This window comes from Rhinatrema bivittatum, chromosome 1 (genome assembly GCF_901001135.1).
Source record: "Rhinatrema bivittatum chromosome 1, aRhiBiv1.1, whole genome shotgun sequence".
Taxonomy (NCBI): Eukaryota; Metazoa; Chordata; class Amphibia; order Gymnophiona; family Rhinatrematidae; genus Rhinatrema; species Rhinatrema bivittatum.
The window spans coordinates 408,286,259-408,313,114 of NC_042615.1; the positions used below are offsets into that span (position 1 = coordinate 408,286,259).

Below are 26,856 nucleotides of genomic sequence, written 5' to 3' on the forward strand. Positions count from 1 at the left end.
AGAACATTTCTGCATTGTACAACAGCTCACTAGATTACATCAAGGTTCACTTGCCTTCACAAACTCCATCTCCCAGACTGCAAGCTGTGAAGAAGTTACCATATTTTTCTCCATCCAAAACTCTGAACTGTCTAATTGTTTAGCAAATGTTGCTTACCTGTAACAGGTGTTCTCACAGGACAGCAGGATGTTAGTCCTCACATAGGGGTGACATCACAGGATGGAGCCCAATTACGGAACACTTTTGTCAAAGTTTCTAGAACTTTGACAGGCACCTACTGGCATGCCCAGCATGGCACTAATCCTGCAGCCAGCAGGGGTCCCTCTTCAGTCTTGTTTAAAGCTACAAGAAGTGCCGAAAAAACAAAATAAGAAAACGTAACGAACCCAACGGCGCGGGGCGGCGGGCGGGTTCTGTGAGGACTAGCATCATGCTGTCCTGTGAGAACACCTGTTACAGGTAAGCAACATTTGCTTTCTCACAAGACAAGCAGGATGGCAGTCCTCACATAAGGGTGAGTACCGAGCTGAGGATGTCCGAGAAATGCACCAAATGTCCCCAAGATATGCAGTAGGCACTAGGAGTGGGGTGGAATTTGGTAGAAGGCATCCTGAACCCTAATGGGCAGGCAGAAGGATGTTGGTACATCAAGTTGTAAAAAGGTTGCACAAGACAGACTGGCCGAAGATGGAATCTTGTCTTCCGGCCTTGTCTAACCAATAATGGGCTGTAAAGGTATGGAGAGAACTCCAGGTAGCAGCCCTACAAATGTCAGGAAGCTGCACCGAGTGTAGGTGCGCTACTGAAATCGCCATGGCTCTCACAGAGTGTGCTTTAACACGATCTTGACGTGGAATGCCTGCTTGCTGATAGCAAAAGGATATGCAGTCCGCTAACCAGGAGGAGAGAGTCTGCTTACCCACAGGCTGCCCCAATTTCATGGAATGGAAAGAGACAAAACAATTGAGTGCTTTTCCTGTGGGCAGCTGTATGGCCTAGATAGAATGCTAGAGCACGTTTACAATCAAGGGTATGCAGAGCCTGTTCTCCTGGATTGGAGTGAGGCCTGGGAAAGAAGGTAGGAGGTATAATGGATTGATTAATGTGAAACTCCGATACTACCTTAGGTAAGAACTTAGAGTGAGTGCGGAGTACTGCCCGGTCCTGCAGATGTTTAGTGTAAGGCGGGTAGGTAACTAGGGCCTGTAACTCACTAACTCTGCAAGCAGATATGATTGCTAAAATAAAAATCACTTTCCATGTGAGATAGCGAAGATCACAGGATTGGAAAGGCTCGAATGGTGGTTTCATGAGCCATCCCAAAACTAGACTGAGGTCCCAAGAAGGAGCCAGAGGGTGTAGTGGAGGCTTGAGGTGAAGCAAGCCTTTCAGAAAACATGTTACGAGGGGTGGTACTGAAATAGGAAAAAGCCTGACACCTTTATGGAAGGCGGTCACCACACTGACATGCATTCTGATGGAGGAAGTTTTTAGACCTGATTCTGACAAGTGCCAGAGATAGTCTAGAAACTTCGTGATGGAACAGGTAAAAGGATCAAGGGATTGAGAAGAACACCATGACTTAAACCTCTTCCAATTGTATGGGTAAGACTTTCTCGTGGAAGGCTTCCGTGAAGCAATCAAGGACACGGGAAACTGGCTCCGAAAGGTTAAGTGGCTGAAGAATTAACCTTTCAACATCCAGGCCGTCAGGGACAAAGCTTGAAGATTGGGGTGGTGTACAGACCCGCCGTTCTGAGTGATCAGAAGCGGGTCCATTCCCAAGGGAATGTGCCTGCGAATGGAGAGATCCTGAAGTATTAGAAACCACACTTGGCGAGGCCAGTGAGGTTCTATCAGGATCATGCCTCCTTTGCCTGACGTAACTTCATGATTCTTTGAGAGAAGTGGAAGTGGAGGGAATGCGTATAGGAGACCGGTTGTCCATGAGAGAGATAACACATCTCTTGGCTGTGAGTGTTGGCTGTGAATGAGAGAACAAATGTTCTCTACCTTGCGGTTTTGAGGTGACGCAAAGAGGTCTATGCCAGGATGACCCCAACGTTGGAATATTGCATCCACTACTGAGGGGTTGAGGGACCACTCGTGTGGATGGAAAGCGCGACTTAGGTTGTCCGCCAATACATAATCCACTCCCGGCAAGTAGGTGGCCCTGAGGTATATCGAGTGGGAGAGGGCCTCCACCGATATCTTTGCAGCTTCCTGACACAGTAGGAAGGAGCCCATCCCTCCCTGTTTGTTGATGTACCACATGGCCACCTGGTTTTCCGTCTGAATCAGGATGACCTGATTGGAAAGGTGATCCTGAAAAACCCTGAGAGCATATCTGATTGCTCGAAGCTCCAGGAAACTGATTTGGTGTTTGGCTTCTTCTGGAGACCAAGTTCCTTGTGTTTGCAAACCGGCCACATGGGCTCCCCAGCCGAGGTTGGAAGCATCGGTGATGAGAATTATTTGAGGGTCTGGAGCCTGGAAGAGCAGGCCTTGGAGGAGGCTAGAGACTGATGGAATGAATCAGTGATGTGGACAGTGGTTGATAGAGGTTGGATGGACTGAGTCCATTGTGACCTTAGAGTCCACTCTCATGGCCAAGCGGGCCATTGGGGTAACCTGTACTGAGGATGCCATGTGTCCCAGTAGGATGAGGAAGTGGCGTGCAGTCATGCATTGCTGAGACTGTAGCTGGTGTGCGAGGGAGATGAGAGTGAGAGCTCGCTGTCGAGGCAGAAATGCCTTTGCCTGCAAGGTGTCCAAGTCTGCCCCTATGAATGATAAAGTTTGAGATGGGACTAAGCAGGATTTTGCGGAATTGACAAGAAATCCTAGCGAAATCAGAGTGGTAGATTTTCAGAGGGTTACGCGTGTAACCCCCGAAAACCTACCCCAAACCCCCCCTGCGTGCGCTGAGCCAATCTTGCATAGGCTTCCTGCACGAGCAAAGACCCGGGACGTGCGTAAGTCCCGGGGCTTTCCTGTGAGGGGCATGTTGGGATCCGCGTGTCATCGGGGGGGGGGGGGGTGTCGGGGGCGTGACGCGGCCGGTGTGTCATCCGGGGGTGGGGCCGCAGGTGTGGTTTCGGCCCGGGGGCGTTCCAGGGGCATGGCCATGGTCTCCGGACCAGCCCCCGGACCGAAACATGGCATGCGGCAGCCGGCCCTGCGCGTGCAAAGTTATGCCTGCCTTCACGACATTGGTAGGGAGGGGGTTTAGATAGGGCCGGGGGGGGGGGGGGGGGTGGGTTAGGCAGGGGAAGGGAGGGGAAGTGGGGGGAGGCAGAAGGAAAGATCCCTCCGAAGCTGCTCCGATTTTGGGCAGCCTTGCGCGCGCCGACCCCAGATTTTAATGGATATGTGCGGCTACACGCGTATCTATCTCACACCAGGCGCGTACTCTTGTTCGCGCCTGGTGTGCGAAAAAAAGTACGCGTGTGCACAGATTTATAAAATCTGCCCCAGAGTGTGTAAAGTAAGACGTAGGGACGACAGAGCAGCTTGCTGAGTGGGAGCCCTGATCAACCAATCATTTAGACAGGGTTAGACGTGAACACCTTGAGACCTGAGGAAGGCTGCTACTACTACGAGGCACTTGGTGAAGACTCGTGCTGCAGATGCCAGGCCAAATGGGAGCACTCGGTATTGATAGTGCTTGGGGCCTACTAGAAATCTCAGGAACCTGCGATGAGATGGATTTATCGTAATGTGAGTGTACACATCTTGGAGATCGAGAGAGCAGAGCCAGTCTCCTCTTTGCAGAAGAGGAAGGAGGGAACCCAAGGTTACCATCTTGAACTTTTCTCGTTGGAGGTACTTGTTGAGGGTACGTAGGTCCAGGATTGGACGAATGCCGCCCAATTTTTTGGGGATTAGAAAGTACCGGGAATAGTATCCTAGGCCTTGTTGAGAGTAAGGTACTGGTTCTATTGCTCTGGACTGGAGGAGGAGGGAGACCTCCTGCTCCAGGAGTAGTGAGTGGTCGGATGTTCTCCACGTCAGTAGAGGTGGGGAGTCCGGTGGAATGGAGAGAAAGTTCAGGCGATAACTTTGAGAAATTATGGCAAGGACCCACTGGTATGAGGTGATTGTGTGCCACCTGTTTTTGAAATAGCACAATCAACCTCCCACTGGTGTCTGAGGCAGTGGAAACTGGCTGCTGCTCTCTATGCAGGAGTCAAAAACCAAAAGCAGGGCCCGGCTGAGGAGCAGCTTGTGGCTTTTGTTTACAAGGTTGACGAGACTGGGCCTTTTGGAAAGGTCTCGTGGAACGAGTCCTAGACTGTGGCAGACAGGACTTCTGTGGACGGAAGAATGACTTTTTAGTATCCTTCCTGAAAGGCTGTTTGGAGGAATACTCAGAGGGCATCAGAGAGAGCTGACGAAGGGTCTCATGATGGTCCTTGAGTTCTGCCACCGTCCGCTGAATCTGTTCGCCAAACAGATTGTCGCCTATGCAGGGCAGATCAGATAATCTGTCTTGTACTTCAGGGCGCAAGTCCGAAGACTTAAGCCAGGCCCATCTTCTTGCAGAAATAGCAGTTGCAGATGCCCTGGAAGCGGTGTCAAAGATGTCATACGAGGATCTTATTTCATGCTTCCCTGCTTCAAAACCCTTATGTACTAGGGTTAGAAGTTGTTCCTGGAATTGCTGAGGCAGGGACTCTGCAAAGTCCTGTATCTGCTTGAATAATACCCTGTTGTACTGGGTCATATACAGCTGATAGGAGGCTATTAGAGAGATAAGCATTGATCCCTGGAAGACATGCTGGCCAATGGCATCCAGGAATTTCTGTTCCTTACCTGGGGGAAAGGAAGAGTGAGGTTTTGCTCTTTTTGCCCTTTTTTGGGCAGATTCTACAACCAAAGATTGGTGATCCAGCTGAGGTTTCTGGAAACCTGGGGCTGAATGGACCAAATAAGTGGTATCAGCTTTTCTGTTGTAGAGCAACAGAACCAGGGTGTTCCCAGTTCTTTTTGAGAAGATCCAAAATAACCTCGTGAATAGGGATGGAGGTTATTCCTTGGGAGCATCCAGGAATTGTAACAACTCCATAATTTGATGTCTGTCATCTTGTTCAGTCTGCAATTGGAAGGGAACCAATTCAGACATTTCTTTCACAAAGAAGATGTGAAAGATAGGTACTCTGGAGGAGGATGCTTCCTGCTTTCAGTAAGAGAAGGTGGCGATGGCAAGTCATCAGTGTCTTGAGTGTCATAAGGATCAGCACCTGCCCCACTAGGAACCTGAGAAGGACGGGACGATGGTATTCCTGAAGGTCCCGGTCTAGGCTCCGAAGGCATCGAGGGAAGTACTGGAGGCACCGATGAAGGCATCGAGGGCACCGGTGCAGGCATTGATGGATGGAACAGTGGTGCCGATGGGTGCATCAGCATCGATGGTTGAGGCATAGTCAGGACCCCCGATGGAGGAATGCAGAACGGTGTTTCCCCTCCCGATGACAGGGTAAGCGGGAAAGGCACCAGAGCCATCGGTGACCCAGGATCCATCGGTGGAAAAGCGGCTAGAAGCACTTCCATCTTCGACAGCAGCGGTGCCAATGCTGCCGGAATGGGATAGATGGTCGGTTCTGCGACCTGCACCGATTTTGGTGCCGGGGGACCTTGGAGTCTGTGCATCGCCTTATTGATGGCCTCCTGAACCATCCAGTTCAGTTCTTCATGGAGACCTGGAGCAAGCAGCCCCGGCTCCGGAAGGGAAGAAGGAGGCAGAGGCATAGCCAGAGGGACCACCGTTATAGGCAGAGTCGCGGCTCCTGATACCCGTCCGGGTGAGGGTTGCTTCAGTGACCCAGTCGCAGAAAGGTTCGGTGCCTTTTCTGGATGGGGTTTCTTCGATGACGGCTCGGACAACGGCGAGGTTGATGACTTTTCTTCCTCGATGGTCCGAGACTTCCGGTGTCGATGCCAATGTTTCTCTCTACCATCCCCTCGGCTTAGGGGGGGGGAAGAGGAAGTCAAAGGCCGAGAAGTCATCGACACCGGGTGGTCACCAGCCGGTGGCCGATACTGGCGCGAAGTGGACGGTGCCGGTTTGGACGACGTTGATGCAATTGACGGCGTCGGGGTCCGAGAACGGAAGAGAAGTTCCATCTTCTCCATTCTGGCCTTGCGACCTTTAGGTGTCATTAAGGCACATTTGGTGCAGGTGAAGACATCATGTTCACACCCAAGACACATTACACAGACTTTATGAGGGTCTGTTATGGAAATGGTGCGAGTACAGTCCGAGCACTGATGGAACCACGACACCATGGCCTCTGAAAAAAATTTAGCCGTGGTACGGCTCGACGGCCAGTAGGCCGCGAGGGCCAAAATCGACGGGAATCGACCAAAAACGGGTAAACACTTACCGGAGTACCGTGGAGACAAAAATTTGAAGGCGGGACCCTGTGGGGTATGAAAGTTTTTAGTAATTCTGTGAGGAAAATTCCTGTCAGGAATCTATGGAGCTCCTTAACCCACGTGGCTACTGCTGTGTGGATAAAAGAAGACTGAAGAGGGACCCCTGCTGGCTGCAAGTTTACTGCCATGCTGGGCATGCCCAGTAGGTGCCAGTCAAAGTTTTAGAAACTTTGACAAAAGTGTTCCGTGATTGGGCTCCATCCTGTGATGTCACCCCTATGTGACTACTACCATCCTGCTTGTCCTGTGAGAATGCTGCTAATACTGTACTTCCCAGAACAAGTTTAAGGCTGGATGGGATAAAATTGGCCTGTTTTCAATGGTTTCCTGTACTAAGATTGCACAAATTATAAGAAAATTGAACGTCTTCCTATCCACTATATCCTTGTACTGCAGCTCTTTAAACAAAAAAAATCCATAATAATATAAGCAATTATATCACATATATTGTAAATCTCACCTTGATTTCTGGATTTCTACCTTGCTCATTACAACATGCCTCTGTCCATCTTATTCTGAAGAAACCATCTGCAGGCCCTATAATTTTGGTTAATTATCATCCTACTTTATCTCTCCCATTCCTATCTAAAGTAATAAAATATGTGGTTTTAAACCAGCTTATCAATTTTATGGACATCAATTCAGTATTAGATCAGGATCAATACAGATTTCAAAAACATATCTGCGCCAAGACTTTATTGATGTCTGGTTTCAACACAATTAAGAGAGATTTTGACACAGGAACAAATTATGCCATGATTTTTCTAGATATTTCTGCTGTATTTGACACTTTAAACCACAACATTTTACTGATGCAGTTATCTGAGATTTGAATCACCGGGTCTATCCGTTCCTGGTTCCAATCTTATTTAAATGGTCAAACTCAATAGATTATAATTAATGTGGATATCTCTTCCTGGTATTCTATTATGACTGGCATTTCTAATCCCCTCTAAGTTTGAGGGATGGTTTTCATTTTGGACCATGGTCTGAATTACTTAGTTTTACTCCATGGTTCACTCTCTCATGTCTTGTGCATAGTACCCTTTGTAAACAATTACAAAAACTCTACAAGGCCACATTATATATTCAAGAAGCTATAAGTAATAGAGTATCACTAACAAATTTTATTGACTTCATTTAGAAAGTTTATGTTCATTTCAGAGCAGTTATAAAAGAACACTCAGAAGTTGATTTGCAAAGGTTTTGTGTGTAACCTTTTGAATGTAATGCACCTCACCTCTGAACTGAAGTGACTCCAGCATAGCCTCTGGCAACATGTTGCTCCACGGACCCCGGCTAAAACTTCCGGTAACTCTGGACTTCCATTATAGGTCCTCCAGCTTGGATTTCCTGTGGAATTGGCTGATGACCTTTGCAACCAGCCAGCACCTCAGCAGCAGGTCCTCCTGCTTTGTAGTACATTGTGCTGTTGCCTTGTTGTCAAGCTTAGTCTTGTTGTCCTGCCTTGCCTTGTTCCTGCCTTGCTTTGTTGTATCCCTGCATTCACTTCCCTCTCCATGCCTTGCCCTGCCTTTTCTTGCAGGTCCCTCCATTGTCTTGGTCCTCAGTGTCGTCCTGCCTTGTCTTGTGTATATTGGCCTGATTCCTGGTTCTGAGCTCTGCTTCGGACTCTGACTACTCTTCTGGTTGCTGATTGCCCTGACCCCAGCTAAGTCCCGGATATTGATTGCTCGCTGCCTGCCCCAACCTTGCTCACTACCTGCCCTGACCTCATCTTGGACCCAGATATTGATTGTTCACTGCATGCCCAAACCTTGGCCAGGACACAGATAGTGTTTGCTTGCTGCCAGCCTGACTCCTGCCAGTGTCTCAACTTTATCCGACTACTTCTTGAGGACTCTCACCTAAGCCCTGCCGGCAACTGGAATCCAAAGGCTTAACCTGCAGAGAACAGGGCTGGTATAGGTGAAGCCCCAACTCAAATCTCAGCGTGAGTCCACCTACTGTCAGCATGGGCCTAGCAACTATGCCTACTAGGCTGCATCAACCATGCCACAGCCCAAGGTTTCACATCCATGACAGTGAGTTATGCACATAAAAGCTGAATTTTTAAATTTTACCCTTCCAAAGCATGCACAATCATTTTACATGTACCTGTATACAGAGGGGTGTCAATGAAGGCATTCTGTGAGAGGGACTTACCCAATGAGCATGTATATTCAGCACTGTTCAGGTAAAATTATGTAAACAAGTCTGGTTGGAAAAATAGCAGTCCTAATTGTACCTGAATAAAGTTTTGTGTATAACTTTATCCAAGTATATTAGGTGGGAGACTTGTGTGCATAAGTCCCATTGAGTATCCGGGGAAAAATTATATATGCATTATATCACTGCATTACTGAATATTGACCTTTCAAAGTTCAAATTGCTTTATACCACTGTATCACAAAATAGCATCCTAGTTATAAAACAATATAGTATAGTTAGTGTTACTCTATAGAAAAAATTATACCATAATACTGTAAACTTTAAGTTATAATCACCTTCATGAAATCTCCAAAAATGATTGGCTTAGTTACAAAGGACTCTGGGTCAATCTGTACTCCAAAATGCTTACCTATAAATAAAACAACATGTTACATTAGGTATGAATTATTTCTATTATAGCAAAAATATGAAATGACAATGAATAGAAAGACTTACTAGCCATTTCAGATAGCATTGTCTGAAAATATTTTTTATCTTCATTGTTTATCAGACGATCATGGAATACTCTTTGACATTCATGGCAAAAAAGTCTAAAAATCTGATGTTGATCTCTTACTGACCCAGGTTCACATTGAAGTATGCCTGCAATAGATTTATTGTTTACTTTTCAAATCATAATTATTTCCTTATAACTTCAAAATGAAGATCTAAACATATAACAGATTAAGTTGTTCACCATATACTGAAAGCTTCATAAAAAGAGTGGAAAATAATTTGTAAAAATGTTTCATAATACATTATCAGTTCAACTTTATTATGCATGACCCTCATTATCTCTTTTCTGATGTATGATTAACCTCTATGACATCATCAACATTTGGAATATAGAAGAAAAACTATGCTGCCATGTTTGCATGTAGTCAATGCAGAGAAAAGCAAGAGCCCAAAACATCCTTGCCCACATTGGGGTAGATTTTAAAAGCCCTTCGCGTGTAAATCCAGGTGGATTTACGTGCGTAGAGGGGTTACACGTGCCGGGCCTATTTTCAAAAGGCCCGGCGATGCGCGTAAAGTCCCGGAAAGCTTGTAAGTCCCGGGGCTTGCAAAAAAGGGGCGGGGTGGTCTGGGGGCGGGGGCATGGCCAGAGACCTCTGCACGGCCTCTGGGCCAGGGATCGTGCACCGGCAGTTGGCCGGTGCACGCAATTTACGCCTGCCTCTGGCAGGCGTCACTTGTGAGATAAAAGTACGGGGTTTTTTGGGGGGGGCTGGGGCGGGCCAGGGAGGGGAAGGTGGGGGGGGAAAGGAAAGTTTCCTCTGAGACCGCTCCGATTTCAGAGCGCCCTCAGAGGGAACGGGGAAAGCCAGCTGGTCTCCCCGAGGGCTCGGCACGCGCAAGGTGCACTAGTGTGCACCCCCTTGTGCTCACGACCCCTGATTTTATAACATGCATACAGCTGCGTGCGCATGTTATAAAATCAGGCGTACATTTGTGCGCGCCGGGTTGCGCACACAATTGTACGCCGCACGCATACCTTTTAAAATCTGCCCCATTCTGAACTTGAAACATACTGATGCCAATATGAAAAAATCCCTTAAATGGATAAATTGTCCAACTAAAGTTATCCAGTTGGCTGAATCACTGCTGCTGAGATAATGGAGGCAGTTTTTTTAAAAATTGATTCTGAGGAAGAAATATGTCACAGATTCCCTGAATTAAGGATATCAAAATACTGGAGCTCTAGTCTGTAGTATAGCCTCCAGTGAGGAGGTGGGGGAAGTATATGATACTGACAGTAGTGAGAGCAATCCCCAGGAAGAGCATGTAGTGTAGAATGAGAGTGTAAGAGATGTCCCTGGACATTTTTCTCACTGTGCACCCTCAACCTTGTAGGAGTGAGCTCTGAATTTTCACTACTGTACATGCAGCCAAAATAGATTCTCTGACATCAGCCCAAAATGGACACTTGGTCTGTTTTTCTATGTACTCTGGATGAAGAGATGTTGGACTTTTCTGATCAGGCAGTGATCATGCCTAGCTTATCTGTTCTACAAATACAGACCATTTACAGAGTCGCCTGCAAATAAAGACTTATCTCTGTGCACACAGAGAAAACATAAAGACATTGGAAGGCGTGTGTGTGTGTGTGTGCATGTGTGGAAAAACAAACACCCCTGGGCCCCCCAGAGTTGATCAAGTTTATGGACCTAGTAACAAGCCAGCCAATCCACAATGGAAGAGTTATCAACTAGGTGTCAGCTTTGGGCCCCTGTGTAATGTTACCCTGGCCTGAAACTGATCCAGCAGAGAGTATAAAGTAGGTATATGAAGCAATCACACCTCTAATCATGGACCTAATTTCATATGTATTATCTCATTGAATAATGCATACCTAAGCTCTTAAACAGCAGGGAGGAGAAAAGGAAAAGCTAGCTCAGCTCTGCCATCAAGATCTTCTTTATCTTCAAGAAGAATAGCACCCTCAAGCCCTTCCTGCACTCAGGGCCGTGATCCAGCACTGCCTGAGACCACAGCACAATGTTGAAGTCTCCCTTTCCTGTTAACTTAGCCTGGAGCTGAACCTGCCTTGTTCCCCCACAGGACAAAGTGAGCCCCTACCTCACTAAGCAAAGGGCTGAGAAAAGCAGCATGCGCATCCCTGCAGCAGAAACCACTTTCCTAAACATAAAAAATTCTCAGACAGACCAGAGATATCTGCAGCAGTTGTGAGATTTAGGGTTTTCTTCTGGCTCCTATCTGAGGACAGTCAGTTGGGTGTTTAGCTACTTTCAGATGCAAGTCCAGGCTAATGTGATATGTTATTGTCCAGATGATTTTTTAGTATCTGCTAAGTATATCCCTTTTGTACTATTTTCTAGTATGAAATTCTTTTCTCTGAAAATCACTGAGGCATTGTAAAAACTCCAGATATAAACTATATCCCTAATAAAATAATTTTTATTACTTATGACAAACAGTCTTGTGTAAATCTCTAACATTCTCAGATTGCTGGTAAAAAGATACAGTGGGGGTAATATAGCTAGGTGAATAATCCCTAGCTCAACTTCAATGCCAGCAACAGCAGCCCCTATAGATGCAGAGAGGATATTGTGGAAGACATCCGTGGTGTGGAAGAACTTTAAATTGAGAGAGGACCTGCAATTTGCTTAGTTCATTCACTGTAATAAGGCAATCAGTCAAGGAAAAATACTTGGGCATCTGACAAATGCTAGTATGGAACATCACCTACAAAAACACCAACTGCTAGCACTGGCATCAGGGGAGGGTGGCAGTGCTAGCTTGGGGACTCCCTTTGTCATTCGAGCAGTAGCAGTAGCAAAATGGCTGAAAAGCAGAAGACTTTCTCCAAACCTGACCCCACGGCCCTTCCACCAGTCAGGTGTTAGGCCAGCAGCCTCCAGCCACATATTTACATTAGCAGCCACTAAACAGTAGATGGGGTGTTCTGTATCACTGTCCTGGGGCAAGAGAAGAGTGGCATACTGTTCCTTTATGTACAACCAGAGTAGCTGGCAATGAAGCTATGTCTTCCATCTATTTAACTGCCTTACCACTAGAGGATGTACTGCTTGCCATGTAGCCAAGCTAACCAACATATGGAAGTCTATTCTTGCTAGTCCTTTTGTGGAGATGACTTTTAAATTCAAGTTCGATGCTGTCACACTACAATAACCAAAAGAACAACTAGCCCTGATCATTAAACCAAAGAAAATCCAATTTCAACCCATGCTGTTGTCTCAATGATATCAAGATCTACTTCCTGTTCTTATGGACTATAGTTTATATCTTGCTAATACTGTCTTTGTTGGAGCCACACTGGTTTGTAGTGACCGACATCTTGTCTTGTACATCTTTCAACTAAGATTTAATCCTGGAAATTCCTTCTTGGGCAATTGTTTTACCATTTTCTAGCATAAGGTCAAGTTCTACCTTCCACTGAGTTTGCATCTAAAAGCCACTCTTGGTTATGATTCTGCTCTTCAGGACCTGCTGTTGGTAACCTTGTGTCCAGTTAGCCTGTACGATTCAACTTCATCTGCTGCCAAAGGATGTAATGGTATTTCTTCAAGTTCAGCCTGTTGCCTTCAGTGTCATTTTCTTAATTCGTTATGTTTCCAGACATTTGGCCTATTCAAGAAACACCAGTCTCTAGTTATGCAAGCCAGCTACTCCTCTATTCTGGTACAACATTCCCAGCTATTAGATCAAACAGTAATGTTGTGAGTACCATCGCTACTGCTATAGGAGACATTTACCTTACAGTGCTCTGCACTTTCACTCAATTAATTATGTGCCTTGGAATTGAATTTTTCTCTAAGATGATGCTTCTGATCTACACCCTTTCAGTCAACTTGCCGTCTGATTTACGTATATCAACTTTTCCAGCTATGAGATCAGCAATGGTGCCCTAACTATATAACTAGAATCAGCTTTAGTGTATCACACTTCAGCTACAACCAAGTAAAAGCTTAAGAATTGAACCGATTCTTCAAGATGCTACTACTACACCTGCGCCTTCAGTTCAATCAGGGTCATGTCTTCTTCTGGGTTTTATTGTGTCCATGTCCCATCTTCAGTATGATTCAAATGGCTCATTGTTTCAGCTCCTTTACCAAGCATCTTCAGATCATATGTTTGGACCCCCTAGTTCCTCACCTGGTATAGAAGATATGCCTTCTTGTCTTCAGCTGAAGAGAAGATGCTGAAGCGGGGGGTTTTGAGGAGGGGGTGCTGTTGCACTTGCTGCTTGCTAGCCCCGACCACGAACAGCCTCACTCACCCTCTGGCCCGATGCAGCTGGCCCCCTGCTTTGATGCAGCCTACGCCGCCCCGGACCGACACTGCTTGCTGCCACACCCATGTGGCCCGACGCCTCTGTGCATGGCAGGAGGGGTCACCACTGTCTTCCCTTCGTGCGGCAGGAGCCACTGCTGGAACCGTCTCTGTGCAGCAAGGGAAGCCGTTCTCGCCTTCATCCTCTCATGGCCGGAGTACCGCTGCCATTGCTTTCACCTCCTTGCGGCAGGGTTGCCGCTGATGCTGACTTCCTACTCCTTCCCTGGGCCCTGCATAGGCTTGCACACGCACCCCTTTTGGATATTTAAAGGGCCAGCAATGAGAAAAGCCCTGCGGCCCCATCAGATCATGTCATCAGTCCTTGCCATGTCCAGCCCTATAAAAGGGCTCTGCTTCCACTTCTCAGAGCCTTTGCATGGATCCTCATGGTATTCTGTGCTTCCTCCACCATACATAGAAACATATAGAAACATAGAAATGACGGCAGAAGGAGACCAAACGGCCCATCCAGTCTGCCCAGCAAGCTTCACACATTTTTTCTCATACTTATCTGTTTCTCTTAGCTCTTTGGTTCTATTTCCCTTCCACCCCCACCATTAATGTAGAGAGCAGTGATGGAGCTGCATGCAAGTGAAATATCTAGCTTGATTAGTTAGGGGTAGTAGGGGTAGTAACCGCCGCAATAAGCAAGCTACACCCATGCTTATTTGTTTTACCCAGACTATGTTATTCAGCCCTTATTGGTTGTTTTTCTTCTCCCCTGCCGTTGAAGCAGAGAGCTATGCTGGATATGCGTGAAGTATCAGTTTTTCTTCTCCCCTGCCGTTGAAGCAGAGAGCTATGCTGGATATGCGTGAAGTATCAGTTTTTCTTCTCCCCTGCCATTAAAGCAGAGAGCTATGCTGGAAATGCATTGAAAGTGAAGAATCAGGCTTGTTTGGTTTGGGGTAGTAACTGCCGTAACAAGCCAGCTACTCCCCGCTTTGTGAGTGTGAATCCTTTTTTCTTCTCCCCTGCCGTTGAAGCAGAGAGCTATGCTGGATATGCGTGAAGTATCAGTTTTTCTTCTCCCCTGCCGTTGATGCAGGGAGCTATGCTGGATATGCGTGAAGTATCAGTTTTTCTTCTCCCCTGCCGTTGAAGCAGAGAGCTATGCTGAATATGCGTGAAGTATCAGTTTTTCTTCTCCCCTGCCGTTGAAGCAGGGAGCTATGCTGGATATGCGTGAAGTATCAGTTTTTCTTCTCCCCTGCCGTTGAAGCAGAGAGCTATGCTGGATATGCGTGAAGTATCAGTTTTTCTTCTCCCCTGCCGTTGAAGCAGAGAGCTATGCTGGATATGCATTGAAAGTGAAGTATCAGGCTTATTTGGTTTGGGGTAGTAACCGCCGTAACAAGCCAGCTACTCCCCGCTTTGTGAGTGCGAATCCTTTTTTCCACATTTCCTCGTGCTGTTGTAGCTTAGAGCGATGTAGGAGTCACAGTAACCATGTGTATGTTTATTGAATAAGGGTATTATCTCCAGGCAGTAGCCGTCATTCTGGCGAGCCACCCACTCTTTATTGACGGCCTCTTGATTTTATGGACCCACAGTGTTTATCCCACGCCCCTTTGAAGTCCTTCACAGTTCTGGTCTTCACCACTTCCTCCGGAAGGGCATTCCAGGCATCCACCACCCTCTCCGTGAAGAAATACTTCCTGACACTGGTTCTGAATCTTCCTCCCTGGAGCTTCAAATCATGACCCCTGGTTCTGCTGATTTTTTTCCTACGGAAAAGGTTTGTCGTTGTCTTTGGATCATTAAAACCTTTCAAGTATCTGAAAGTCTGTATCATATCACCTCTGCTCCTCCTTTCCTCCAGGGTGTACATATTTAGATTCTTCAATCTCTCCTCATAAGTCAATTGATGAAGACCTTCCACCTTGTTGGTTTCTTGATTATATTGTATACTAATCTGTTTGGTTTCTTGATATTAGATTATTGTAAAATTAAAAAAACCCACACAAAAAAAAAATAAATTCCCAGTATCTCTCTAATTATATAGCTGTCATTATAATCTGTTTCTGTGGGATCATTTACTAGCTAAAGGACAAGTAAACTTTCAGAAAGTGTCTTGTCCTACCCAGCTTGACCTAGGTATAAACTGTTTCATTTTGGGAGTATAAGTGCTGTGGGATCTTTTACATTTACTAGCTAGAGGACCAGTTCCAGAAGAGTCCAGGTATAGCCAGTTTGGGTGTGGCTCACTCAGTGGCTAGAGGTAGCTAACTTGTGAGCCAGCAGAAACAATACAGACTGTGTACAGCCCAGGAGAGGAGCCAACTGTTTCAATGCAGATAAGATACTAGTTTTTGGAAATACTGCTCTGTGTTTCATAATCCCTTTTTATTCTAGTATTGTATATTAATCTGTGGTTCCTTGATATTGGTTTGCTTCTGTGTAGAAAACTGCTCTGTGATTTCAAATCCCTTTCTATTCCAGTATTGTATACTAATCTGTTTGGTTTCTTGATTATATTGTATACTAATCTGTTTGGTTTCTTGATATTAGATTATTGTAAAATTCAAAAAACTCACACACAAAAAAAAAAATCCCCAGTATCTCTCTAATTATATAGCTGTCATTATAATCTGTTTCTGTGGGATCATTTACTAGCTAAAGGACAAGTAAACTTTCAGAAAGTGTCTTGCCCTACCCAGCTTGACCTAGGTATAAACTGTTTAACTCCCTCCTACCCTACCCCTCTGCCCACCCACCCCTAGGTTTGTATTTCTAATGTAGTCATCCTAACTTCATAATAGGCAACCAGATAAATTAGTAAATTGATTATTCCTTAGGTGTACCAATCAAATAACTTACCAAAATGAGTACTATTCAATGCAACTGCTGTGGAGCCTTTATATTGAGGGTAATCATATGGAAACTTAAGGCTTGCCCCTTTTGTTCAAAACTCTCTACCTTGGAAAAGGAGCTGGATGACTTTAAAGCTGAATTAGCTTCAATAAAGAGAGTCTCAGCCACGGTACATTATTCAGGAAATAATTTCCACTTACCACTGAATAACCAAAACTCAAGAAAAAAGAGATTTACTGTGGGCTCAGGTAGGATAAGACCTGTAACCCACAGACACCCATTATTGAAAGCTGTGCAGCCCACAACTCTATCCCCCCACTCACACAGGCCATTAAGGAACTTAAAAAGTATTACAGTGGGCTCTGGTAGAATAAGACCTGTGTTCCGTAGACACACACTGTATCAAGTGCAACAAGTACAAAATGCCATGTTAAATTCTGAAGAAGTCCTTGAGAAAAAGATTGAAATGTTATCAGAAAAGAGAGTAAAAACCCAATGCATACAGAAATTCCAGATCAGAAACCAAAGGAAAAAGCTCACAGTGATGGATAACTCTGTCATCAGAGGCATTAATCTCTTCCCTTGCACAAATGCAAAGAGAAAAGTGGATAACAAAACTCAACTAAATAGGTCACAAAAGGAGTCCAGGAACAGCAGTAACCTGAACAAAGAAAGCTGGAAAGCTATGAGCACAAATGCTCGTAGTTTGGGTAATAAAATCCCAGATCTGCAAGCCCTAATGGTGGAGGCGGACTTGGACGTTGTTGCTCTCACAGAAACGTGGTTTACGGAATCTCATGACTGGGATACGGCAATACCAGGCTATAACTTGTTAAGGAAGGACAGAGAGGATAGGAAAGGGGGAGGAGTGGCTCTTTATGTCAGAAACAATATCCAAGCATCTGAGCTGCAAGGAAGATGGGGCAAAGAAGAAGCACTATGGGTCGACTTAAAAAAAGATGGGGCATCCATTTTTATTGGAGTGGTTTACAGGCCTCCAAACCAAAAGGAAGAGCTGGTCAGAGATCTGGTTGAAGACATCCACAGGATAGCAAAGAAAGGAGAAGTGGTGATCGTTGGAGGCTTTAATATGCCAGATGTAGACTGGAGAATCCCATCTGCAGAATCTAATAATAGTAGAGAAATAGTAGATGCCCTGCAAGTAGCTTTGTTCAAACAAATGGTAATGGAACCCACGAGAAAAGGAGCTATACTCGACTTAGTGCTCACTAATGGAGATAATGTCTCAGACGTCCAGGTGGGTGCCCACCTCAGCACCAGTGATCATCAAACGGTATGGTTTAATATCACAAAAAGGACACGGAAAAGAAGCACAAAAACCCAAGTTTTGATGTTCAAAAACACAGACTTTGATGAAATGGGGAAGTACCTGGAGGAAAAACTAAAAGGCTGGGAAAACGAGAGAGATGTGGATCAACAGTGGACCAATCTAAAAGGAGCAATTACCAAGGCAACTAATCTATATGTTAGAAAAGTAAAGAAAAGCAAAAGAAAAATGAAACCTATCTGGTTCTCAAAGGAGGTAGCTGACAAAATAAAGGCTAAAAGAACAGCGTTCAAGAAATATAAAAGATCCCAAAAGGAGGAGCACAAAGAAGAATATTTGGTAGAACTGAGGGAGACGAAGAAATTAATCAAGATGGCAAAAAGTCAAACGGAAGAGAGGATTGCCAAAGAGGTAAAGAGTGGTAACAAAACATTTTTCAGATACATCAGTGAAAAGAGAAAAGTTCAAAGTGGTATAGTGAAATTGAAAGGTGGAAAGGATCAATGTGTGGAGAGAGACAAAGAAATGGCAGAAATATTAAATGAATACTTCAGTTCTGTGTTCACTAAAGAGAACCCTGGAGAAGGACCATCACTAGTTAACAAGAAACTGGAGGGGAATGGAGTAGATGTAACTCCATTTACAGTAGAAAATGTATGGGAAGAGCTGGTGAAACTGAAAGTGGACAAAGCCATGGGGCCTGATGAAGTTCATCCCATAATACTGAGGGAGCTCAGAGATGTGCTGGCGGGTCCGCTGTGTGACCTGTTCAATAGATCCCTAGAAACGGGAGTGGTGCCGAATGATTGGAGGAGAGCGGTGGTGGTCCCGCCCTTGTACAGGTCCTTGGTGAGACCTCACCTGGAGTATTGTTTTCAGTTCTGGAGACCGTATCTCCGAAGAGACAGAGACAAGATAGAGGCGGTCCAGAGAAGGGCGACCAAAACCAACAAGGTTCTCCGTGGCCTTCGCCTGTCTTGATGGTCTTCATGTTTTCATGTTAGATGTTCCTAGTCTCCTGTGAATGTTCCTGGTCTGGTTCTTCACTGGAGCTCTTTCATTGTCTCTCTGGTGTCCCTGATGTTCCATGTTCCTGTTGTTCCTTGTTCTTGATGTTCCAAGTTCCTGTTGTTCCAGTCCTGGTCCTGATGTTCCAGCTTCTGGCTCTTTGTCCTGCTTCCAGGTTTCCTTCTTCTCCACCTTTCCTGGTGTGCCACTGTCGTGGTCCATGACCAGCCCATGGGGGCTGTGTAGGGCACTTTGTGGCAGAAGGCGTGTCTTCATGTCTGCAGCGCAAGTCTCCGGTCGGCCCTTGCTTTTAATGCCGAGGTCTGTTCCTGAACCCTGAGTCTTGAACCCTGAGTCTTGAACCCTGAATCTTGAATACTGAATCATTGAATCCTGTTCCTGGTCTTCAGAATTCATTGTTCCTACTTCCGTCTATGCCCTAGACTCAAGCCAGATCCTGCTCCACTTCAGCGTGATCTATGAACAACCACGGGCAGCTGTGTAGGGCGCACCTCGGTGCAGGCCTCTCCTGAATCTTCGACATGTTTCCAGCTTCAAGTCTTCATCTTCTCATCTGGAGTCTGCTTCGCTTCCAGCATGGTCCATGACCAGTCGGGTGGCTGTGTAGGGCACGCTGTGGTGCAGTACTCACCCCATACTATTGCCTGAATCCTGAATCTGAATCTGAGTTTTTCAAGTTCCTTGAGTCCTCGTCTGAGTCTTCCAAGTTCCTCGAGTCTGAGTTTCCAAGTTCCTCGAGTCCTCATCTGAGTCTTCCAAGTTCCTCAATTCCACATCTCGTCATGTTCCTGCCCTCAGCATCCATCTGGTCTCATGCACTCGTCGTTCCGAAGCGGTGAGTCTGGAAGGGCTACCAAGTGGCCGGAGGCCTACTCTTTAGACCAGCATTCCGTTGCTGGGTCTGACCTGTGCATGCAGGTCCACTGGAGGCCTGAGCTTGCCTTGTTCCACTTCCTATGGTGTTTCATGTCTCGATCCTGGTCCAGTCTGGTTCCAGCTCCAGCCTATGCTTGGACACTCTCACCTCACACGGTGTGTGCCTTGTGGCTCCTGTCTGAATCAGGCAAAGGTCCAAGGGCTCAAAACCCTCCAGAGCAAGCGACTGCATCCCCACGCTCACAACACATACAAAGTAGTGACAAGGTGCACTGAGGAAATGATTGCCTTGGATGACCAGCTCCTGCGGATAGTGGAGAACATGGGCTTTGCCTAATGCACCTATTAGCCCCAATTACAAAGTGTCTTGCAGAATTACATTCAATAGGCAGATTATCCCCACAGTGTACAATCAGTGCTGTAGTCACATGCAGGCATAGCTGGCCAAGGCAGAGTGGACTAGCATGCATTTTAACCATGTTACGCATGCCTACCTCTCCTTGATTGTACACTGATGGAAGCTGGCAGAGGCAGGGCAGACAAAGGATCTAGCAGGGACTGAGCATCAAGATACAGGTTGGCTGTGCTGCACAAACTGGTGATGGATACCACCCATGCCTTCTGCAATATCCTAACAGCCATAAGAAAAATGCTGGAGGGCTGGCAGCTAGACCAGAAAGGCAAAAATGTCCTTGCAGACTTTTTTGTGACAGACATTGGTGCAAATATGATAAGAGCAGTAGAAGGAGTGGAGGAGCAGCCTAGTAGTTAGGGCAGTGAGCTATGACCCAGGGAAACCAGTGTTCAAATCCCACTGTCACTCCTTGTGACCTTAGGTAAGTCACTTTACCACCTGAATGTAATGCACTCTGAAGTGCCAAAAATCAGAATATAAAAATCTAAATAAAAGATGGGCGCTATCTTAGAATCTAGTGCTTTACATATTTGCTGCACCTCTCAGTGGGGAATTTCCAGATATTAGGCCAAAGGAATACAGGACTCCCTTCCTACACGATCTCATTGAGAGGTACAAGAAAAGAGTAGTGAATTTTCATTGAAGCATGAAGAATGGGCAGGAACAATTTGAGATTCCTCATAAGCAGCTAATTTAAGATGTTGGCACCTGGTGGCATCCCACCTACAAGATGCTGCAGAGGTTAGTGGAGCAGCAGATGCTTCTTCATGGTCTGTCTCTGGAAAAAAAAATGGATCACCGCTTGGATCATCATGCTTGGGAAATAATGAGGCAGCTAGGCTGATTAAAGGAAGGGGTGGTGAGCATCTGTACCCTAATTTTATAACAAATCTTTTGGGTCCAGAACTGGGATAGGGAGAAGGTTCCCTGATCAATCATATTCCCAATCTGTTTAAGTACAATTTTTTTCAATTTTACTGTTTAGTGCCAGGTGATTAATCTCATACTACTACTACTACTACCATATTAGTCATATACAGCACTATACTACCATATTAGTCATATACAGCACTATACAAACAAATAAGTCCCTGGAGCTTGCAAGCTAGTCAAGACAAACATATATGACAAAAGAGAATCTGTTAGAACTATATTTATTATAGAGAAGTACATAGGATTTAAAAATAATTTACAATAGAGAGCTTTTTAAACTAGATATTTTGCTGTTTTATGTGATTTTATTTTATTTTTATAGCTTTTATTATTTTATGTGATGTTATATGTATATTTATTATGAATGTTTTACTGTACACCACTTGGAAATGATGACAAGTGGCATAGAAATTTAATAAATATGTAAATAAATACTGGCAGAGAAGAAACATGACACTAATTCAGAAAACCTAGTCCAGGCATATGGCAAAGCAATCCCAACCTTGCAAGGTTGTAAGGGTAGATGGGGGAGAAAATATGCTGAGTTATTTTCTGTACTTATATGGTGACTCTAATATTTTCAATGTTTTCTTTTCAAGCTGTTGAAGTAGATGCACCTTCTATTCTGAAGCATACAGCAGTGGTGCAAGGAGATTGACTGTCAGATGACTGTGAGTATTGGTAAATAGAATTTACTCTGAAGAGAGGATAGGTTCTAGGACCTGTTCTGTTCAATATCTTTGTAAGCGTTATTGCAGAGGGGTAGAAACAAAGTTTGTCTTTTTGTGGATGCCACTAAGATCTGCAACAGAGTGGACACTTCTGAAGGAGTAGAGAAAATGAAAATCAAATTTAGAAAATTGAAAAAGTGGTTGAAGTTTTGGCAGCTAGGAATCAATACCAGGAAGTGAAGATTTATGCAACTGAGGTGCAGTAAGGAGGATGGGGTGGGGCAAAAGACTGATATGCATGGATCAGTAGAGAGATCTCAGGTGATAATGTTTGATGATCTTATGGTAGCGAGGCAAAGTGATAAGGCGGTGGCAAAGGCCAGAGGGATGCTGGGCAACTTAGAAATAAGCATAACTAGCAGGAAACATGAGCTAATAATGTTCCTGTACAAGACATCGGTGAGGCCTCACCTGGAATACAGTGTTCAGTTCTGAAGACTGTATCTCAAAAAGGATAGAGACTGGATGGATGCAGTTCAGAGAAAGGCAACCAAAATAATGTTGGGTCTCCACCAAAAGACTTGTGAGATGAGATTGGAGGACCTGGAGGTGAGGAGGGACAGTGATATACTGGGGTACAAATTAGATGATACAAAATTGTTCAGAGTAGTTAAATCACAAGCAGATTGTGATAAATTGCAGGAAGACCTTGTGAGACTGGAAAATTGGGCATCAAAATGGCAGATGAAATTTAATGTGGATAAGTGCAAGGTGATGCATATAGGGAAAAATAACCCATGCTATAGTTACACAATGTTAGGTTACATATTAGGTGCTACAACCCAAGAAAGAGATCTAGGTGTCATAGTGGATAACACATTGAAATTGTTGTTTCAGTGTGCTGCGGCAGTCAAAAAAGCAAACAGAATGTTGGGAATTATTAGAAAGTGAATGGTGAATAAAACAGAAAATGTCCTAATGCCTCTGTATCGCTCCATGGTGAGACCACACCTTGAATACTGTGTACAATTCTGGTCGCCGCATCTCAAAAAAAATATAATTGCGATGGAGAAGGTACAGAGAAGGGCTACCAACATGATAAGGGGAATGAAACAGCTCCCCTATGAAGAAAGACTAAAGAGGTTAGGACTTTTCAGCTTGGAGAAGAGACGGTTGAGGGGGATATGATAGAGGTGTTTAAAATCATGAGAGGTCTAGAATTGGTAGATGTGAATCGGCTATTTACTCTTTCGGATAATAGAAAGACTATTTATTTTTATTTATTTATTTATTTATTTAAATCTTTTCTATACCGTCGTTAGGAAGGATCCGTCACAACGGTTTACAATAAGGCACATAAAATAAGGATGCTGAGATACATTAATTTACACGCGTGCCATAATGATTCGGTACATAGTTTTCTCAATGATATAATTGGGGTGTGATACAATACTGTCCAGGAACTATCAGTTTAAAAACAAATTTATTTTTATAAGTGTCAACTTCTCAACTTGTGAAGAATGAGAAGGTAGAGTAAAAAACAAATTGAAATACAGCTACACACTATTTGTTCATATCTCATACTTTGCCTGCCTCACTGTTTCTCCTTCTCTATTTGGTAGGCTAGCTTGAATAGCCAAGTTTTTAAGCCTTTTCTGAAGATTTTGTTGTCTTTCTGAAACCTTAACTCTAGTGGCATGGTGTTCCACAGTGTGGGTCCTGCCAAGGATAGTGCTCTCTCTCTTACTTGAGTTAGTCTTGCTGTCTTAATTGATGGGATAGTAAGGAGTGCTTTATTCGCTGACCTTAGGTTTCTGTTTGGTACGTGTACACGGAGGGCTGTGTTAAGCCATTCCGCTTTTTCATTATGTATTAATTTGTGTAAGATGCAAAGTGTTTTGTATTGTATTCTCTGCTCCACAGGTAACCAGTGTAACTCTGCTAGGGTTTCGGTGATGTGGTCTCTTTTTTTTTTTTTTTTTTTTTATCCTTTATTTATCATTTTCAATATATACAAACAATGTTTGCAATAGGAAATACATGATCTGATTGCGGTACATAAATAATAAAGAAAATCTATAATGGTAATTTCAATGGGCTCTTATCTCCATTGTAAAGCACTACTGACATTTTACCACAGCCATGTTCATTCAGTATTAATCACATTTGAGGGGACATTGCACTACATACAGAAATCATTGGGAGTATTTTTACTTCAATATATAAACAAAAGGGCCCATAATACCTGCCTGTTTTATATTCCTTTATTCCTTAATTCATTATTGGGGATGAGGCTGGAATTTTCCTCTGTTCTAAAAAATCTTTAAGTTGGTCAGGGGAGAAAAAAATAAATACATCATTTTGTTTTCTCAGGACACACTTACACGGAAATCTTAAGGTGAAAATAAATCCCATATCAGTTACCTCCTGGCGTGCCAGGAAGGCTTTCCTACGTAATTGTGTTGAGAAAGCAAGATCAGGGAATATCTTTATCTGTTTTCCCATATAGTTGACCGGATATTTTTGGAAATAATTTTTCATTATCAAGCTTATATCCTCTAATATGGAGAAATTGGCCAAAAGAGTCCCCCAATCAATTACCTGGTTACTAGACTCAAGAAAATTTGTTAGATCACCCTGAAAGGGTTGTTCTAATCTATCTTCTGGAATTCTTTTTTTTGGTATAAAATAACAATTAAGTACAATGATTTTATCTCCAGCAACAGAGCCAAGTATTTCCTTAAGCAAATTTTTTAAAGTAATATGGGGTATTTCCCCAATTACTCTGGGAAAATTCATGATTCTCAAATTATATTTCTTGGCTGTGTTTTCTAGAGATTCAAGCCTTCTAGAGATTATTTCTCTGTCTTTGACAACAGCTACTTGGAATTCTATATTTTTCTTTTGGGAATTCTCCAACTCTTTGGTCCTGTCAACCAACTCTTTAATTTGTTTCTGTGTTTGTAGCGTGTCCTGTTGAGTTCCTGTTATTAAACTATCCACTTTCTTTTCTAACCCTTTAATATTCAAAAGCATTCCTTCCATCATCCCCCAAAGTGAATCTAGGGTTACCACTGCTGGGCGGGTAGGGAGGTCAATAATACTGATATCTCGGAGCTTTTGATCTAAATTCCCTCCCTCAGGGTTTTCCAACCTCAGGTCTCCTATTCCACTTCCTGAAGTTGAGTCCAAGATAGCAGCCGCCCCCCTCTACGATGTTCTCTACAATACCCTCCTGGGTACTGTCCGCCAGTCTTTGTGCAGGGGGCATGCCGATGTTAGGGCTTAATGAAGCCTCGTTTGTAGGGCCCACTCAGCCCTCCCTGACTGAGAGGCACATCAAAGTCTTTGGACTTCATCTCATTCAGCGCAGGTGAAAGGAGAAAATCTGCTTATCTCCTGCTGAAGTGGAGACGGCAAGGGAAGTGGTGGAAACACTCGCACCTTGCCCTTCCTTTTTGGAGGCATTTTGCTTTAGTAATAGCAGATTCACACAGTTTATGACGCCAAACTTTGTGTGCAATTGTTGGTAAGCAGAGAAGATACTATTTTAACAAGCAAAACAAACGAAAAACAGTACCTGGTTACACCCAACAGATGTTTGCCGTCGTCCGGCGATTCCAGGCGAAGCCGGGCAAAGCCGTCTCGCCGCGCGCCCCTTTAGCGCGCGCGGCTTCAGCAGCGCGCCGGCTCTGCTGCGCGCCGCTGCTAAGCTCCCCTAAAGGGTAACTTCCGGGATCCGCCTCAGGGTCCGCCCCTCACGTCGCGGGCGTCGGCGGGTCAGCTGGAGCTCACGGCCGGCAAGGGGATTCCCTGCCCCGTTCTCAACAGCCTCAGGTAGCTGGTCTGTTCTTTTCTCTGCGCCCTCGGTTCAAGAACTCGGAAGCCCCGCTTAAGAGGGCAACCTCCGGGATCCGCCTCAGGGTCCGCCCCTCACGTCGCGGCGTCGGCGGGTCAGCTGGAGCTCACGGCCGGCAAGGGGATTCCCTGCCCCGTTCTCAACAGCCTCAGGTGGCTGGTCTGTTCTTTTCTCTGCGCCCTCGGTTCAAGAACTCGGAAGCCCCGCTTAAGAGGGCAACCTCCGGGATCCGCCCTCAGGGTCCGCCCCTCACGTCGCGGCGTCGGCGGGTCAGCTGGAGCTCACGGCCGGCAAGGGGATTCCCTGCCCCGTTCTCAATAGCCTCAGGTGGCTGGTCTGTTCTTTTCTCTGCGCCCTCCGGTCTCTTTTACTTTTACCGGTCAAAATTCTTGCAGCAGTGTTTTGTCTAGGGGGCACTCCATGAAGTTAGCATGTGGCACATTTAAAACTAATCGGAGAAAGTTCTTTTTCACTCAACGCACAATTAAACTCTGGAATTTGTTGCCAGATAATGTGGTTAGTGCAGTTAGTATAGCTGTGTTTTAAAAAGGATTGGATAAGTTCTTGCAGGAGAAGTCCATTTCCTGCTATTAATTAAGATGACATAGAAAATAGCCACTGCTCTTACTAGCAACGGTAACATGGAATAGACTTAGTTTTTGGGTACTTGCCAGGTTATTATGGCCTGGATTGGCCACTGTTGGAAACAGGATGCTGGGCTTGATGGACATTTGGTCTGACCCAGTATGGCATGTTCTTATATTCTTAAACATCATGCTTGGCAGATTTGCCCACCAAAACAATAATCAGAGAATGATTTATGGAGTTTAGAAGTGAGATGAGGCAGCATAAAGAAGAACTGCTGAATTCATTCCCTGAGATCCGAGAGGAAATGATGGCCATGGGATAAAGACTAGACGAAGTAGACATGCAGGTGGAGGAACAAGGACTGGCATTACAAGAGGTGACCTTAGCCCAGACTGAAATGTAAAAGGAGATCACTGCATTAAATGATAAGCTAGAAGATTAAGAAAACTGCTGACGCTGATCGAACATACGAATTAAGGGAATTCCAGAGTCAGCGGAATATAAAGACTGCAAAGCGATAGCCGTGGAGATCTGCGCCTTCATAACATCACAGAAACAACGTGAAAATGCTCAACTGGAAGACAAGGAAGCACGAACCATTAAAATAGAGCAGGCCCATAGTGCTCTAGGCATCAGAATGGACAACAGTGCACGAGATATTACAATTAACTTTGATAGCTTCCAGCAAAAAGAAAACATCATGGCAATAGCAAGAGCAAAGCAAAGATGGCAGTGGAAAGGATTGGAAATCGAGCTCTTTCAAGATATTGCACCCAGTACACTTAAGAAGTGATATGAGCTATGACCAGTCACACAAGCACTATGCAGAAATGAAGTGCGATAGAGATGGCATTTTCCTTTTTCTCTCTCCTTTCAACACAATGGTATAACACACCGGATAAGGAAAGTAACCAA

At 44.8% G+C, this 26,856-nt stretch overlaps 1 protein-coding gene across 1 annotated transcript in view; it reads right to left on the reverse strand.

Annotated features, from left to right (window-relative positions):
* DNAH6 (dynein axonemal heavy chain 6) overlaps positions 1–26,856 on the reverse strand; it is a 3,261,518-nt gene that overhangs the window by 1,515,637 nt on the left and 1,719,025 nt on the right. Inside the window, 2 exon segments of the mRNA XM_029602297.1 lie at positions 8,947–9,020; positions 9,107–9,253. Of these exon segments, the coding sequence (XP_029458157.1) occupies positions 8,947–9,020; positions 9,107–9,253 (221 nt within the window).